At 53.6% G+C, this 18,263-nt stretch overlaps 1 protein-coding gene across 1 annotated transcript; it reads right to left on the reverse strand.

The window, feature by feature from the left end:
• Positions 1 to 1,250: 1,250 nt before the first annotated feature.
• TMEM130 (transmembrane protein 130) lies at positions 1,251 to 18,041 on the reverse strand. The gene is made up of 8 exons (XM_046667737.1): positions 17,957 to 18,041; positions 12,125 to 12,451; positions 10,684 to 10,843; positions 6,280 to 6,446; positions 5,399 to 5,483; positions 4,063 to 4,265; positions 1,884 to 1,996; positions 1,251 to 1,451 (listed from the first exon to the last, which is right to left on the reverse strand). The coding sequence occupies exons 1-8, from the start codon at positions 18,039 to 18,041 to the stop codon at positions 1,263 to 1,265; spliced, it is 1,329 nt and encodes a 442-aa protein (XP_046523693.1). The 3' UTR covers positions 1,251 to 1,262.
• Between the last annotated feature and the right edge of the window lie 222 nt (positions 18,042 to 18,263).

Here is an 18,263-nt window from a genome sequence, read left to right on the forward strand (position 1 = left end):
GCGTGGAAAAGAAAGAGACTCTGGCCAGCCGGTTGCTGCTTGGCTATATTCAGAGCACACAAGCTTTATTCAGCAATGACGGCAGTATTTCAGGAGAATGAGCTGCACGACAGGAGGAAGGCTGTTTCCAGAACAAAGTCTGAGAGCAAACTTACAGCCACAGAGCTCCGCCCGCCAGGCCCTGCCCCGCCCTGCCCTCCCCAAACAGGCCCAGGTTGCTCCTGTCTCCTGCATGGCCAGACCAGAGCCCAGTCCTGGTCTCCCTCTGCACCCATGACGCGCCCTCTCCACGTGCTCTGCCTACCCCCCACCCCAGGCCGCTGGGCTGGAGGGGAGAAGAGTGGGCTGGTTCCCCCATGGGCTCTGTCCAGTCTCGCCTCTTCCTTCTCAAGGCCACCCAGCTGCTGGGCAGCGGAACCAGAATGATTCCCACGGGAAGCTCCAGTCCCCACTGGTTTGTCTCCTCTTTTGCTGCAAGGTCTTTTCTTTGATGGAAGTTCCCACGGTCTCAGTAAAAGAAGGTGCTGTTTAGAAAGCACTTTGCACTCACGAAGTGTTAGCCCTGCCTCCACCCAGCCCACAACAATCAGGCAGGGAACAGGGTATCCTTAGAAAGGGACTCCGTAGCCACAGGCACAGTGACAAAGGGAGGGGCCAGGCCCGGGAGCTGTGGGAACCACGTGGAAAAGGTCAGACTTCATTTTAGTTCTAATTCAGGATACATTCCAGCAACTGACTTAAGTGATACAGAGATGCTTGTGTGACACGTGTGTATTTCTCCGTGTGTGTGTGTGTGTGCGTACATGTATGTGTTTGTCTCTGTATGTAGGACCTTTCTTGATGTCTCTCTAACCAGTCGTGACCTTCCTCCTAGCTCTGACCTGGGCAGGGCTGCCTAGGGGGAGCGAGATGCAAACCCCAGACAGATGGCAGACATGCCAACATGGGAGGAACAGGTGAGAGGCAGCTGGGCACAGCTGGGAGAGAACGCGGACCCCGTCGAGTGTCGAAGTCCCACTTGGGGTCTCCCCAAAGGCGAGGGGTGGGGTGGGGCTTAGGGCACTGGCTGGACTGGACAGATGGACAGACGGCTGGGGGTGTGTAACTGAGGGGCGCTGTGGCAGTGGCTGGACTTTACAGATGGACGGCTGGCCACGGTGGATGGCCCCACACACGTGAACCCCTCCTGCTCAGTGCGCCACCCTACCCTAAGTGCCACGTCGGCAGTCAGTTAACGCTGAGACGGGGTGTCGGGGGGGCGCTCACACCGTGTAAGTCTTGACAGACTTGTAGAGGGGCGGCAGCAGCCCGTGGTTCTCGCGGACAACCTCCAGGTACTCCGATGGGGTCTCCAGCAAGAAGGGTGTGCAGCACATCTGGCAGCAGCATCTGACCCCAGCGGGTGGCTCCGGGTTCTTGTCAGACATGGGGGAAAAGTCAAAATCAGCCACCTATGGTGAACAAAACCCCACGCGTCAATCACTCGCCTGCTGGGGGCCCTGCCAAGGTGGCCTTACGAGCTCAGCGGCCTGGCAGCAGTGTGCACGGAAACACCCTTCTGGTGCCACACAGCACTTGACTGTGCCTTTGGCTCTTCCGCCCTCTGGGTCTCCCTCTTTCAGTTGTCCTCTCCCTTACCTGCCCTTGGGCATGGACGCCAGGCAAGGGACAAGGGCAGAAGGAGGTAAGTCAGATGAGAAGAAGCCAAGTCAACAATTTGGCCCGGTCTATGGATGCCTCTTGGGCACATGATCCCCAGTCCCAAGGCCTGGCTCTGACATCCAGACCCCCTCCAGGCCCCCTGGCCTAGCCGCCGTGCTCTCCCCACAGATCCTCTCCAGTCAGGGCCCGGGGGTCCAGCCACCACCCTTCTGAGCACCCACCTCCACCATGTCCTTCTGCTGAGCAGCATTCCTCAGGGTCATGTACATGATGAAGGCCAGCATCATGGTGATAAGCGTGGCACATGGGAAAGCAAAGACAGCCGGCTGGATGCCTGGGAGTGAGAGAGGGTGACGTCACGGCCCTGGGGAGCTGTTGCTGAATGCCAGCCCTCAGGAGGAGACCATAAGAGAGGAGATCAGTCAAACCCCACCAGAGCTGTTTTCTCCTTATGTCCATGCATCCCAAGAGGCCAGTCCAGGATTTCACAAAAACCAAGCTGGGGTGTGGGAGGGTTTTAAAATATGTCCACAAGTACTTGATATCAACTTTCTAGAGATGCAGCTAATTCCCCACCTCCTGAGTGTGAGCTGGACCTGGGGCCTTGCTCCTAATAAACAGCATGTGACAGGAGTGATGGCATACGACTTCTGAGTCCGGGCCATAAAAGACATCACAACTTCCCCCTTGCTCTCTCTGGGGTGACTCGCATTGGGGAAGTGAACCCATGTAGCGAGGACACCCAAGCAGCTCTGTGACCTGGGTCACAGCTTCCCGCCCTCTGGCGGCTTGGGCTCACTCACTGATCCTTATGCCAGGAAGCCGCATGGCAGAGCAGGAAGAGCCCAGTGACTAGAGTTAGGGGGTCCTGGGTTCGAATCCTGGCTCTGGTCAAGGTGTCTGAAGCTAATGCTGACCCGTGAGTCTGCCAGGAGGGTGTGACAAAGTGAGGTGTGAATGTGCCAGGTGCACGGCAGGTGACCAGCAAGTGTAGGTTCCCTCTTGCTCTTCCTGCACCCTCCTCCTGGTAGAGACACCACCACACGCCACGAGGATCTGTTTCCCAAGAAAAGGTGGCATTGATTACCTGTAGCGCTGTCCTCTCCACAGAATTCAGGGGGATCCTGGGTACTCAGTGCCCATGAGGCGCTGGGAGAGGCAGGGCCCGAGGCCCCCGATGATGCCCACAAGTCACAGAGTCTGCCTGGCCCACAAGGTCGGCCAGGAGTGGAGTGTGGCATCTGCTCAAGGGCTCAGAGGGGCTGGGGCGACTGGAGGGGACAGTGACAGTGTCTGTTGCACTTATGGTGCCAAGCTTGGGGACAAGCGCAACTGGCAGGGTTTCCCCTTTTGTACTATAAAGGGCGGGACCAGGCTGGGCATCCGAAAGACCATCCCTTACGGTTCTAGGATCCTACTTTCTCCTCTACGTAAAGGATGCACTTTCCTGGGGTCACAGAAGAGTCCCCCGGAAACGAGGGGTAGAAGCTAACGCCATCATCAGCTAATCCCATGACTGGGATCCAGTGGCAGGGCCTGAGGATGGTTTGGAGAAGGGTACCCCGGGTGGAGATGGTTGGGCGTCCCCATGAATGACAGGGACCCTACGGCGCACCTTCTGAGTGGCTCACACTCCCTGGGAGACTCACAACAGCCCTTTGAGTCAGGCACTCACCACTGGGGATGCTGGTCTTAGTGATGGCAACTGTGCTGGGATGGAGGCGATGGTGTGGGGATGGGCGCGACGGCAGTGAAGGAGGGGACATTGCGATCACGGTGGCTCGTTTAATGCGGGAGTGTTCAAGTTGGGGATGTGGGACACTGATAACACGTGGGGGGGGACACTGACAGCGATGGTGGTGATGGCAACAAGAGAGCTGAAGTTGGGGTGACACCGGGACGACACGGCAGCGATGGCATCGGTCCAAATGGCTGGTGTGGGGGCTTGTGGCAGGGGCGTTAACGGCAGTGCTGATGTGGTATGAGTGGTGGCGATCACAGAGCTGTCTGCTGGCTCTGGAGGGTGCAGGAAGAACTCTCAGCAGTGTGTGTTGGTCGTGGTGGCGGTGATGCTGGTCAAGTTGGCTGGCGGGAGCTGAGTTGGCCGCTGTTATTGCTAGCAGTGCTGGCACTGAGGGTGGTGTTGGAACTGATGGGTGCCGGTATTGGGGTGCTGGAGCTGGGTGCTGATGGATTGGTGGAGTTTGATGGCCATGGTATGGGCAGTGGGTCAACGGTGTTGGTTGGGGCCAGTGGGGTTACTGATGATTCTAGTGTTGGCGAGGCTGGTCGTTGATGGCCTCGGTAGAGTTGGCTGGTGGTAGCGCAGTGGTGGTGGCGGCGGGGTTGACTGGTTTTTTTCTGACTGTCTGGCCCTGGAGAAGGCAAGGTGTCACTTACTGGAAGGCCACACCTGGATCCTGTGGTACTGATGTGTCTTGCTGATGACATTCTCGGCCCGGATGCTGAAGCAATAGTCCCCCGGGTCCCTGAAGGTGTGGGTCAGGTTGTAAGCCGTGCTGGCCACTGACACCGGGTGGCATTCTCCCTCCTCCAATGGGAGGCACTCGGGTTTGAGACGCCAGCACACGGTCAGAGGCGGGCTGCGGAGAAATGGGGGCGGTTTTTCAGACACGGCTCGGCAAGGAGCGTGAGCAGAGACTAAGTCCGAGAAAGGCCAAGCGACCGCAAACTTCAGTGTCCCTTCCAGGAGAGAACACTAAGCTGTCCTGGCCTCCGCTTCACAGTTTTAGAGCGGGGAAAACAATGATACATAACAAATGGCCCCAGACCCCAACGAGACACCAGGCCAGGGAGGCAAACAGGGATGTCCAGAGACTGTGGGATGAGGCAGAAAGAGCACTCCAGTGACACCCGTGGAAGCACAGGGGATAAGGGAGCACATTCTTAATGAGGAAGTCAGGGAAGGCTTCCTGGAGGAGGTGGCATGTGAGCAGCATCTGGAAGGGTAAGTAGGCTTTTCATAGATTCAAAAGGGAGGAGGGGATTCCGGGTTACCCGCCTGGGACAGCACAAGCTCAGAAGCTGGAAGATGCAGGTCCATGGAAGGAATGCCGCGCGAACATTCCCATTTCACAGAACCACAGGCCGGGGTAAAACACACACACACACCACCTCAACGATCAGGTCTGCCAGCCCAAGTGGCTCCCCACCCCACTCTCCAAGTACTAAGCTCCTGCCTCCAAAGCCCCCTGAAAAAGCCACCTCCAGCCCCTTGACTCATCTTCCTCCTCCCGCCTGAGCCTTGCTTCCCTCTGATGTGCCCCAGCTGGGCAGGCAGGGCTGGTCCTCCCCAAAGGATCCTTGGAGGGCTGGGTCCTGACCGCTGACCTCTGCAGCTTCACCCATCCTTGTGGGGAAAGCACAGCCCGCATCTCCATGTCTTGTCACTTACTACAAACAGCCTCGTGGCCTTCTTGCCCGGAGCTGGGCTAGGGCCTTCCCCGCGACAGCTGGCTTTCCGGGGGCTAGAAGCAGGCCCAAGTCACACATGGAGGGCTCTTCACAGGGCTGGTCGCTCACCTGCCTTTGCCTCGATGCCCACGCTGCAGACAGCCCCAAAAGGCCCCTGCTCCCTCCCATGGACCCCGCAGGGCAGGATGGCATTATCCTCCCACCAGCCCCCAGATCTGGGGCCCATCGGGGGATGGAGCAGGCTCAGGAGAGTGTGGGCCGGGCCATGAGTCACCCACGGTGCCCTCCGGGGTTCACTCACCTCCCCAGGAAGTTCAAGGTCACTGTCATCTTTTGGAAGGTCTGAATGAGGGTGGGCCCCAAGACCTGGATGCCTCGAAGGGTTTCTGAAAGGCAGAGAGAACCCCATTAAACCTGGGGACTGAGGATGGCTGTCTCAGAGCTCCCAGGGCCCGGGGCTGCGTGACCACCGTGTCCTCCTGCCCCCCAGCCCTCTCTCGAGGTGGGGTCGCAGGTCTGTCGAGGGCACACCCGGGTCCCGCCTCCCCGTCAGCAGCAGGCACCTGAGCCGGCACAGTGAGGAAGCTAGAGGAAGTAGGGAGGGCCCTGGGAACCAGGCCCCAGGGCTCGTTCAGGTACCCCCCATGTCCCCATCAACTGTGCTGCCTGGGAAAGGCATCCCTGTTAATGATCATGGCAGCACCACCGAGAAATCTGTGGCAGTGGCCCAAGCAGGCCCTCTCGCCAAAGCCAGGGAGACGTGGGTTTCCGCTCCCTCCCTGTGCGGTAGACTGAGGCGCAGCCCACTGTGCCGTGTCCTTGACCGGAGCCCCAGGTGGCCAGGGAACAAGGAGCAACGTGGACACAACGAGTCATAGCAGAGCATCTGGCTACAGGCTCGGGCTCTGGGAGCAGGAAGGCCTGGGTGCAAATCCCGGCTCTGCCACTTGGCAGCCATGCGACCTCCTCCGTGGCCTTCCGCGCCCTCCTGGAAGCTGGGATAATGAAAGACTGCCAGAGGGTTATCGGGGACACGAGAAGAGGGGATGCGCATCCGAGCTCAGCCCAGCACCCCACTGGAGCCACTCTGATCTGGGCGCGACCTAACCCTGGAAGGAGTGGTGCCCAGGGCTCCCCTGGGGCCAAAGGCTCAACCTGCACCAGCCGTGCCCAGAGACCCACCCTGCAGCTTGAGCGAGGTGGAGAAGTCGCCCGTCTTCTGCATGATGCCCTTCCCGGCGTCCAGTGTGGCCTGCTCCCACTCCGCCACCACTTTGAGCTTCACGGTGAAGGTTCCCACAATCGAATAGTTATAATAGACCACAGGGTCGTCGGTCACCAGCAGGGTGCTGTAAGGTGACAGGGAGGAGAGAGATGACAGAAGTGACTCATGTGACTTTGAAGAGGTGGGGTGGCTGCACAGTGACACGCTCGGGTACCAATGCTTCATGAGCCAACCGGTCATCACAGCAGCCCCCAGAGCCAGCCAGGGTGCAAGGTCAGCTGTGCTTGGTAAAGTGGCAGCTGGTTGTCTTTGTGCTTCTAAGTTACAGGTGGGAGAACTCCTGGCAACAGGTGCCCATCACCTGCCAGGAAGTGCTCTGTCCGCCCAACCATCTGAGAGAGGCCAAGTATTAGAGACAGAGACAATCTGGGGAGGGTAGAAGTATGAACTTTGGAGTTAAGACACACCTGGCTTTGAATCTCAGCTCCAGATTTCCTACCTATGTAGCTCCAAGCTTTACTTTTCTCATCTGTAAGAGAGAGAGGATCATACCTCCATCACAGGCCATGATATAACATATAAAGTGTGTAACATCATGCTCTTCCCTTGCAATTACCTAAATCGTTTCAAAAAGAAGTCTAATAATAATAAAGAAAATCTTTGTGTTGATTTGTCAATGCTCTTTACATATGAAGTTTAGCAAACCTTTACTTATTATATATCTTCCAAATATTTTCTTCCAGTTTAACCTTTGTCTTTTGGCTTGGTTTACTTCTTTCATACCCAAATTTTAAATCTGATGATGCCAAATTTAGCATTTTTTCCCTTTATAGTTTCTGCCTTTTATTTTTATTCTTAGAAATGCCTTCCCCACTGCCAAATTATCCAACTAGGTGATCACCTACATTTCAATCTAGTTTTGGCTCATTATGTTACTTTTTGTGTGTGTGTGTGAGGAAGATTGGCCCTGAGCTAACATCTGGGGCAATCTTCCTCTATTTTATGTGGGATGCTGCCACAGTGTGGTTTGACTAGCAGTGCTAGGTCTGTGCCTGGGATCCGAACCTGCGAACCCCGAGCCGCCAAAGGGGAGCACACAAACTTAACCACTATGCCACCAGGCAGGCCCTCATTATGTTACTTTTTTAATCCACCTGGAGTTATTAGGAATCAAATTGTTTTTTTCCCAAATAGTGAACCAACTACCTTAGTACCATTTATTATATTATCTGTCTTTACTCACTGGCTGGAGATACCACTGTTATCATATACTAGATGTGTATTTAAACTTAGGTTTGTTTCTGCATTTTCTATCCTGTTCCATTGAGCTGCCTTTTGTTGCTGCAAATTATCTGTAGCTTTTTTTTTTTTTTTTGAGGAAGATTAGCCCTGAGCTAACTACTGCCAATCCTCCTCTTTTTCCTGAGGAAGACTGGCCCTGAGCTAACATCCGTGCCCATCTTCTTCCACTTTATATGTGGGACGCCGACCACAGCATGGCTTTTGCAAGCAGTGCCATGTCTGCACCTGGGATCCGAACCAGCAAACCCCGGGCCGCAGAGAAGCGGAACGTGCGAACTTAACCCCTGCACCACCAGGCTGGCCCCAATTTGTAGCTTTTTAAAGTACGTTTATGGATGTATCTCCAGTTTCTCTCCCCATCCTCATTCACAAGCATTCTGCTTTGCTGATCTTTATTTTTTCTTCTTACAATACCAAGACACTCTCTTTTCATTTTTTAAGTCTTTTTAAGGTTCCCAGTACAATTTGTGGTTTTATTCACATAAATCCTATGGTTTTAGAATAAGTTTATTCTCTCCGTTTTTATGTTTTATAACTATTATAAAAGTTTTTTGGACTGCCATCATTTGGAAAAGTTATGAATCTTTGTTTTGTAACCAGCCACATTACTAAAATTTCTTTTTAGTCCTAAGATTTTCCAGTTCAGTCTCTGGTGTTTTCCAGGTAAACAGTATTGTCATCTGCGTGTGACAGTTTTTGTCTCCTCCTTTGTGATATTTTTATTTCATTTCTTTTTCTTGTCTTATTTCATTGGCTAGTCAAAAATGTTCAACTCCAAAAGAAATAGTGAATAAAGTCTTTAACAAGAAATGCCCCTAATGAGTATGGAGACTGTCCCCTGGTTTGAGAAAAATGTTCCGGAAGTTCTTTATGTTATTAAACCATATATATATATATGTTTATAACCACATGTATGTATTTGTATACATGTATGTATGTACATTAATATATGTGTGTATATTTATACACAAATTTAGCTGAACTGTAAAATCTTTGTCACATTCCAAAAATTATTCTTATTGGAATTTTATTGGATTTGCATTAAATTTACAGAATTACTGGGCGAAATTGAGGTCTTTACACTCACCATCCCGGACATGGTGCACACACCCATTCACTCCAATCTTTTATCCCTCTCAGCAGCTCTCTTGAGATAGGACCCTGCCCATTTCCGGGTAATTGTGTTCCTCCATTTACTTTCTATCCTATTTTTGCCATTATTAGGAGTCCCTCCTTTATGTTCTAACTTCTTATTACTAGTACATAAGAAAGCTCCAGATCTTTCCATTGGTCACCTTAGTAAATTCTTATCATTTTTCCCATTGATTCTCCAGAACTGTGCTCTCCAACAGGTAGCCACTGGCCACAGGTGGCTGTTTAATCTTAAATTAACAAAAATTAAGTAAAACTAAAAATTGATTTCTCGGTCATACCAACCAAGATTCAAGGGCTCAACAGCCACACGTGGCACAGATACAGAACATTTCTAACATCCCCGAAAGTTCCACGGGACAGTGCTGCTGCAGAGGTCCTTAAGCAGATCATCTTCTTTGTAAATTCTCTGTTTTCCAATATTTACATCTCATTTATTTTCTTGACTTACTGAATAGGTCAGAACTTTCAGGAAAACGTTGAATGATAGTGACAAGGGGCGTCCTCGTCTCACTCCTGCATCTGGGGCAGGGCTCCCCCAGTATCTCAGTGGAATGATTCCCCAAAAGCATTTGACCACAGATCTCTTTTTTCGCCAAGGCCTAGGGAATCCATATTCCACATTTCACCACTGGATATAACTTTGGTTGTTGGTTCCAGAAACTTCTTTTTCTGGTTTACTGAGATAACAGCGAATCTCCATTTCTGCTCAGTCTAACACCTTTTCGGCATCTGAAGAGATGATTGTATACTCTTTCTCCTTTAACTTACTAAAATGATGAGCCAGAATAATAGAGCTCCTAACAGGGAGCTGTTTTAGGATTCTAAACTAATCCTGACTTGCATACTTCCCAGATTAGGGTATGCAAAGGCCATGGGCAAGCTCAGGGCATCTTCCAGAGGTGTCACTGTTATTTTTAGATTAAAAGAAAAAAAGATACATTACAGAGCCGAGAGCAAAATGTGCATCTGTTTCCAAGGTAAAAGATACAGCTTGGAAGGACAGGTTGCTCTCAGGCTGGACTCCTTCAAGAGCCTGAGGACTCTGTCTCCTCTGAAGATAAAAGGATGTGGGTGACAATTTTAGACACGCGTGACTCTTGCTGGAGAGTGGAGGAAGCGTTCTTTGTCACTGGGGGCCTGGGGATCTCTGCAGAGAGGAGAGACATGCATCTCTCCTTAGAGCAAGGGGGGCTGGCTCACCAGGCCTCTCTAAATTCCTTCCCACTCCATTCTAGAATCTTCTGCCTTCCAAATCTAGGCATTCGTTAAGACCAGACATTTCTCAGGCTTGCAGAGAGGGTACAGGACACTCGCGGCCCACAGACCAGTTTTCCAAGTTTGTGAAAGGCTTAGGAACCCTTCCCATGAACCACTCCTCGCCCCTCATGGGACTTAAGGGTCCAGCACGCAGGACTGTCAGCCAGAGGTTTGGAGGGACGCAAGTGGAATGAGTGGTCCCCAGCAAGCACCATCCTCACACGATCGGGGTGCCGGACCCCCACTTCCCGACCTGCCTCCCGCTGCCTGGCTTGTTTGGAGAGGAGTAATGAGAAATGAGGCCAGAGCACCCGAATTCCACTGCATCTGCCATCGGCTGGCTGGGTTCCTCCAGAGACAAGTGGAGAAAAATCCTACCCACCTTGACCTTCCTTACAGGGCTGTTTCGGGCACCAATGACCTCCTCTACTAGGCCGTATGCACCTCAAAGGCAAGGCCGGTGACTGATTCACCCCTGGTCCCCATGCACGCACCCCAAGCTTGGCATAGAGCAGATGCTCAAGGAGGTTACGGAGTGAGAGTGAGTGAGTGGGTGAAGGTGGGAAAGCACAGAGCACTCTGCAGGGGACAACAGGGCCACCGGCCAGGGGCCAAGGCTTTGGGGCATCAGGGGGGTATGGACATACCCATCTCCGAAGTCCCAGCTGTAGAGAAACGAGGCGGTCTTGAAGAAGTTGCTCGGGTCGTGGAGGAGGAAGGAGACTCTGAGGATCGTCTTGGTGAGGTAGGAGCCGGGCCAGGGCAGGGAGGTGTTCTGGGTGATGACGAGATTCCCCACAAGGAACTCTGGGAGAGAGAGATCGAGGGGAGGGGGGAGCCCACCGAGGTGGAGGGAGGTCTGTGCCAGCTGGCAGAGCAGCCTCTCCCCGACCCGACCCCCTGGCTGTCAGAGCTGGGTGGTGGCGAGAGGGGACCCTGCAGGTCACTGTACATGGAGGCGCATGCCCCCCAAGTTGTCACCCACCCCTGCCATGTGGACAGTGTCAAAGACTCATGGTACGTGTAACATGCATAGCTTCCTTCCTGCACCCCTTTCACCAGGACCTTGAACTTTCCGGCACAAAAGATGCCCGGGACCAGAAGGAAAGCACAGGCTTTCAAAGGAACTTTTGTAGAATATTTCAAAGTATTAGATGAGGCTAGAAAAAAAATCAGCAGTTCCACTGGTCGCACCTCCACACCCAACGTGCTGGGCCGGCTGAGGACCACCGTTCTGTGTCTCCTGCTCTAAAAAAATTTAAGAGCGGATTTTTTTCACCACAAAAGGGGAAAGTAAGGCATACGCCATACAGCTCATCTGGAAAAAGTGGAGAAGGAGAATGAAAAGAAACTGCCTATCATTCAAACATAACCATTGTGGATGTTTGAAGAACTGCAAAGCATTTGAGTGTACGTGTCTAATGTACACGTATCTTAAACACAGTTGCCCAAATTGGTTGCAGAATTTTGTGTTTTGCTTTTTAAAATTTTACAAGCATGAGTACTCCCCCAGGACATTACAAACTCTTTGCAAGTGTCATTATTATTCGTTATACAAATTATATCAATAACCTGACCAGTCCCCTTAGGGTTGCATCCTTAGCTTGTTAAGATTATTTTCTGCTATTATAAACACCACTACAATGAACATCTTTGTGCATAAAGCATTACCCAAATGGAGGTTTATTGCCTAAAGAGAAATTCTGTATTAGATTGCAAACTCCAAGAGAGCAGGGACTACTCGGGAGGAAAAAGAAAGGAGGGGAGGGGAAAAGGAAGGAGGAAAGGGGAGGAAGACAGAGAGAGAAAAGACTAAAATAATTTATAACCATTGATACATACAGATCAGCTGCTCTCCAAAGGCTGGTATTAATTTAGACCCCCAGCCACAATACGTGCTTAGTGTCCACTTCAGCACAACGCTGCCGGCAGTGGGTATTATCATTTTCTGATTTTCGTATTAACTCAACTGCCAACAGAGAAGGAACTATGGGTCTAATTTGCATTTAAGTGATTACTGGCCAGCCTGGATGTGTTTGTCTTCACCAAGAGTCTGAAAGCAAACTAGCAAACAGGGAGGATCCTCACCTGTGATGGGGAGGACAAGCAGGCTCTTTGACACAGGCTGGCACATCCAACAGTCGGCGGCGGTGACCCACACGGAGACCGGGAAGTCCCCAGGCACACTCCCCACGACTCGGATGCTTGAGCTGAAAGCCTCATCAGTCTTCCCCGTGAGCAGCAGAGGCGTGTGGATCCAGTGGAAGCGGTAGAGGTGGGTGTCGGCGGGCAGGACCAGGCTGCCGTTGTCGCTGGCCACCAGGCTGGCCGTGATGGTCACCTCTGCCCCGGTGGTGGCAGGGCCATCAGTGGTGAGGCGGAGTTCATACAGGCCTAGGAGCGCAAAGACAAAGACTGTGTTTCAGGAGGGGGGCGGGGGAAGGAACCCCCCCCCCCCCCCCCCGCCCCTGCCACCCTCTGGGCTTGCTTTATTATTCTGTTTCACAGGTGGGGAAACTGAGGCCCAGCCAGTTCAAGGGACTTGTCCAAGGATCGTACGGCTCTTTCACTGTCAAACCGGGCTTCCATCTCAGGCCTGCCTGACTCTAAATCACATGTTCTTGCCAGTGTCCCCAGTTTATATTTTCTCATCATGCCAGCCAAGCAGGGCTTTACAGAGCATGTGTGTGGCACAGGCCGGACCTGGCCAGACTTACAGCTTAGCTCTGAAAATGACTGCCAAGGCCTGTCACAGGACCCACCGCAGCTGCCGTGAAGAAATGCCCACCCTTCCCTAGCCTTTTGGAGCTGTCTTAACATGTCACACAAAATTTCAATTTGAAACACAGAGCCGAGTCTGGACCCCGTCAGGGGCCTAACGGCTTGAAAGCAGGAGAACAGGCCTTGGGAAGCTGGCCCACTTTGGCCCACGCCAAGCCTCCGCCTCTCTTGGTCTCGGTCTCTAAATCTATTGAGAGGTTCTAAGCTGCACTGCCCCGTACAGTAGCCACCAGCCACAGGCGGCTCTTTTAGTTTCAATTAAAGTTTAAAAGCCAATCTCTCGGTGGCACGAGGGCCATTTCAAGTGCTGGCAGCCACAAGTGGCTAAGGGTCACCATATTGAAGAGCGTGGATACAGAACGTCTTCATCATCACAGAAAGTTCCACTGGACTGCACTACTCTAGGCAACTCCAGGATGCCTGCCAGCGCCAACGCTGGTGTGACTCCAGCTGGGTGGACTCCTCGGGGAACTTGAACTGCAATATGGGGGATGCCCCCCTTATGGGGAGCCCAGAGAACAGGGCCTTGAGCATATGGGATGGAATCGCGGGAAGAGGCCTTTTAAATAATGCTCCACCTCCTGACCACCACCTTGAAGGCAAGACTCATTGTAACGTGAAAATAGAAGTATAAAATAAAAAATTAAAATACTTTATTAAAAATTTTAATCAGTAACAACCATTGCTACCATATTTGGGCATTTTCCACCATTTTGTAAAGAAGCTATGCTCACGCTCTGAGACTATATATTCCATTGTTGTTTTTGTTTTCAATTCTGGATCATAGGCATTTTCCTAAGTCATTATTCTTCAACTGCTTTAGATAGCTACATAACATTTTATCATATAAACAAGGTAAGATTTTTCTTTTCTTTTTTTTTTTTGAGGATGATTAGCCCTGAGCTAACATCTGCTAATCGTCCTCTTTTTGCTGAGGAAGACTAGCCCTGAGCTAACATCCGTGCCCATCTTCCTCCACTTTATATGTGGGACGCTTGCCACAGCATGGCTTGCCAAGTGGTGCCATGTCCGCACCCGGGATCCGAACCGGCGAACCCCGGGCCGCTGAGAAGTGGAACGTGCACACTTAACCACTGAGTCACCAGGCCGGTCCCCATAGGTAAGATTTTTAAAATAAAGTTTCCATCATAGAAGTAATACCTATGTATAAAGAGTATTAGAAATGTCCCATAATCTTACCTCCCAAAGACAACACCCGCCATCATATTGCTGTCTTCATGTCTCTTTTTCACGCATCAAAGTTTTTAATTTAGTCGTAATGTCTCTCCGCACACAATTTGGAATTATTTTATTTTCACACGACAACAGGTCAAAAGCCAAGTCCACGGTCGCACTAGTATGAATTTCAATATGTGCGTGACCATCCTTCAAACAGGCACATGTCAATTCACAGAGAACCCTCCCCTCTTGTCAATGGCACCACCGCCCCTCTTCACTATTTGCCTGTAATTTCTAAGTTTCCCCTTCCGGGGAGGTTTCTGCAGGGCTCCAGGTGGGAGAGCGTCCAGCCCGAGGCAGGGGACACTCGGGCAGAAGAGGTGACGCAGAAGGAAGGGTGGAGGGGCTGCAAGCCCCACTCTGTTCATTGCGCTTACTCCACCCACTTTCCCAGCCAAACTCCCCCCTCCCACCACTTCGAGTGCTTCCGAAAGGCTGATGGAGCCCAGTCATCTAAATCTACTTTCTGGGCTCCAGACCCGCGCTGAGCAATACAGCAGCGACTAACCACGTGTAATTCAATCAATGTTAATTACTTAAACGCAATTAAGTTTAAAAATTCAGTTCCTTGCTTGCACTAGCCCTAGCCACATTTCAAGCTCTTAACAGCCGCACGTGGTGAGTAGCTACTCTTCTGGATAGCACAGAGCGAGAACATTCCTTCATCACCCGAAGTTCTGTTGGACAGGGCTGTTCTGGAGCCTCTGGATTTCTCCCCTCCCCAAACCTTCCATCCTCTTCACCTACCCACTCTCTGTTGGGGTTAGTGGATCCAGCTGTCCCAAGAATCAAGCCCCAGGCCTCCGCCACTCTAACTCCACCCATACGGGCATGTGTGCGCCTCTCCATGTCTTAAGGCCAGCATTCAGCCCTGTCTGGATGACTGCTACATTCTGTCCCTGACCCTTGGCCTCTAGTCCTGCTCCACTCTCGGCCGTCCCCAACGACAAGCTTCCTGCACAGTTAGTCTGAGCGTGGACCAGCCTCAGGGTGGAATCCAGATTCACATCTTGGCACATCCACGCTGTGGCCGGCCACTTCAACTCTCGTAGTTCTCCCCACCATGATCTGTCCTTCCTAGCCCCAGGGCCTTTGCACATGCTGTCCCCACCGCCCTTCTCCACCTATCTGTCCGTGGATATAACTTCTTCTGGGAGGCCTTCCCTGAACCCCTCGCCCCCTCGGAGCTCTCCCAACAGCCTGCGCACACAGTTGTCACAACCCCATGTTAGGATGAAGGTTTCCTTGTCTCCTCCACTGCACTGGAAGCTCCTTGAGGTGCCTGGCACAGAGTAGGTGTTCAACACTGCTGCCGCCAAGTGGCACCTGGAGAGAAGGGTGTGGCAGAGGGAGTGGCCCACCTGGGACTGCCCCAGGAGACTGTGCACTCAGGTGGTACTGACTGAGCCCCTTCCTTGGGCCCCACTCTCAGGGAGCTCACAACAGACCTGTGGGACTCAGCTAATCTGGGAGGTGAGCGAGTGTGCTCTCAACTGCGCGCCCTTCCCCTTGCAGCAACATTGCCTGCCCCCACCGGGGACCGGACTCCAGTCTTTGCCCTTGCCCGTGTCACACATTCCCTGTTCTGAAGCTCTGTCCTCAGGGCCATAGTTTGGATGGTAAAGTCATTTGGGCTGGCATTGAAAACGGGACCTGTGGTATCTTAATCCCAAAGAGAGAATTCTAGACGCTGCTGCGGAAGCTTCTCCAAGAAAATATATGTCACACTCAGGGACCTGAGCGCCCAGAGGCCCCCATGGGATACAGCTATGCCTGGGGCCCCCCAGCAACTCTGCTCGGCAGGGGCTGAGCTCTGTTCTCCCTCCCTTCGGCCGGGCTGCGCAGAAAGAGGGGCCTGGATGAGAGGCTGTCTCCCCTCCTCCCTCTGGCTCCCGCCTGCCCCCCAGCGTGGGCCAGAGTGAGGCTGGCAGGTGGTGGGGACAGACGGCTGCATGCTAATAGCCATCTAGCATCTCCAGCAAGGGGGGCCCATGTCAGCACGACGCAGATCGCAGATCCGTTGCCAGGGGAATGGAATCAGGAGGGCAGCAGGCTCGGCTGGGAGGAGGGATGGATGGGGGTGGGGAGGCGCTGTGGCTCCAGCAGACAGGGCTGCAGACACTGGTCCAGCTCCCGGGAGCCCCCATACCTGTCCAGACACAAGGAGGCTCCAAGGGCACTTTTTTCAAGCTTCTTTTTCAAAAGCCCACATTTCACAGCCCCTCGGTCACGCCGCCCCTGTTCCTCAGGGCTCTCAGAAGCATCCAGGGCATCCAGGCTGAAATGGACCGTGAAGGCTTTGCCACATGTGGCCGAAACAACTAAGGCCCAGGTCCTGTTGCCCTACCAGTCCGAATCCATCTTTGCAAGTTTGGGAGGCCAGGTGACTCGGCCTTGGACTACAGAGCAGCCAAGGCAGGGCCTTAGCGGGCTCCACAGGTGCCCTGAGTGACAAAGAGCTGTGGCAACTGCGCAAAGCTTGACCCACCCACTAGCAGGCCCCCAGGGCTTCCACTTGGAGCGCACCACACATTCTCCCTGACAACACAGCATGGGCCCCAAACATTCTAGAAAATGGCTACATCAGCTCTTTCCCCCTGCACAGGTAGATAGCCCAAAACACTTGCCAAGGTCCTTCTGAAGTCTGATAACACAGCCTGCGATGAATTAATGGTCTAGAATATGGACTTGTGACCTCAAGCCCTGGAGTATGAAGCATGCCCCGCCAGCTGACCCAGATGCCAGGAAGGGCCAAAGGGCTTCTGAGTCTCCGCTCTTCTCCTGTGGGTTCCCAACCCCATTCCTAGCGATTTTGACCATATCACGGGTGCAACAGGCCAGGCTGGGAACCACACGACTTCCAAAGAATTAACTCTTTTTTTTTTTTTTTCTGTACTTTAGGCCACATGGATAATTTCTGGAAACAAGTGAACCTGACAGATAAGAGACTCCATTTCTATATGAATTTCCAGGGGGAATGCAGGGGATCCTGACCACGCTCAATGCCCACAAAATTCTCTAATTCGTCCCTAAAGTGCAAGTTTTGTATTTTACTTTGTGGCTTTTCTCTCATAAATGTGCATTAGATCTCTTCCTCTCTATACCATTCCTTTAAGGGGGCGGGGGGACAATAATGAAAAATGTTGGATAATGTTTGACCTCCCCCCATGGCCCATCCGAGCCCCAGCAACTCTCCAATCTGAGTCCTTTTTGTCGCCAAAATGAGGCAGAAAGGTTGATGCCGGCCTTGCGCCGGTGCGGATGAGGGGGATGGTAGAAGCAGGCCCGGGGAAGTCGAGGTGGGACCCGGAGGCACCTGTGAGCTCGGGGTCCATTTTGGAAATCACTCCCAAAGAGGAAATGGCAGACTGGGCTCCTGGGCGCTAAAATCGCATCCTCCCCGAAGCCAGTACAAACAGCGTGGAAAGCCTCACCAGATAAGGCTACATTTTAAGACAAAAACGCTGCTTCTCAGGCAACCCAGTGGCCGCGCTCCCTGGGGGGGCTGTGGCTTGATGACGGACCCCGCACATCCCTGGTCTCCCCGCATCGACCTCCCCCATCCCCCGCGGCTGCGAGGTCCCCGGGCATCGGGATGGACGCGCCGGCCACCGCGCGCAGCTCCCAGGGCAGGGCCGATCTGGAGGTGGCTGCAGGAACCGAGAGGCGCGGGGTGTCCCCTCAAGCACCGGGGGTACTTCGGAGAAAGGGGAGAGGGGAGGGAGGAGAGGCTTCGCGGCGCAGGGCTGGCGGTCCAGCCCTCCGCAGCGCGCTGCAGGGGCCTCGGCGGAGGAGGGAGCGCGCACGACCACCTCGGCAGCCCGGCTCCCGGCCGACACGGCCCCGAGGGCCCGGGCGCGCGGCGGCTTGGGGAGGCGGCCGGCCGGCGCTGCGCCTTACCTGCGGCCGCCCAAGCCGGGGCCAAGGGCAGGAGGCAGGCGAGCCAGAGGATGCGGCCGAGGCGCGGCCAGAGGGCCGGGGCCATGGCGGCGCCAGGAGCGGCTGGAGCGCCGAGGGGACGCGGCTCGACTCGGCGGCGGTGGCCGCTCCTCGGGGCGCGCGGCGCGGGCTGTGCGGGGAGGTGCGGGCGCGGTGCTCGCTCGTCCTCGCCTCGGGATGCCGTGTCGCCGCGCGCCGCCGCCGCTCACAGCCCGCCGCGCCCCCTCCCCGCGCCCCTCCCTTCCCTCGCCGCAGCTCTCCTCTCCCC

The sequence above is a fragment of the Equus quagga genome, chromosome 7 (assembly GCF_021613505.1).
Source record: "Equus quagga isolate Etosha38 chromosome 7, UCLA_HA_Equagga_1.0, whole genome shotgun sequence".
In the NCBI taxonomy this organism is placed as follows: domain Eukaryota; kingdom Metazoa; phylum Chordata; class Mammalia; order Perissodactyla; family Equidae; genus Equus; species Equus quagga.

Coding starts and splice junctions, on each gene's coding strand:
- TMEM130 (XM_046667737.1), bottom strand. CDS start 18,041: ATGGCCCCGGCCCTCTGGCCGCGCCTCGGCCGCATCCTCTGGCTCGCC. Junction 10,844..12,124: donor GCTTGTCCTCCCCATCACAG/GTGAGGATCCTC, acceptor TCTCTCTCCCAG/AGTTCCTTGTGGGGAATCTC. Junction 5,484..6,279: donor CACCTCGCTCAAGCTGCAGG/GTGGGTCTCTGG, acceptor TCTGCCTTTCAG/AAACCCTTCGAGGCATCCAG.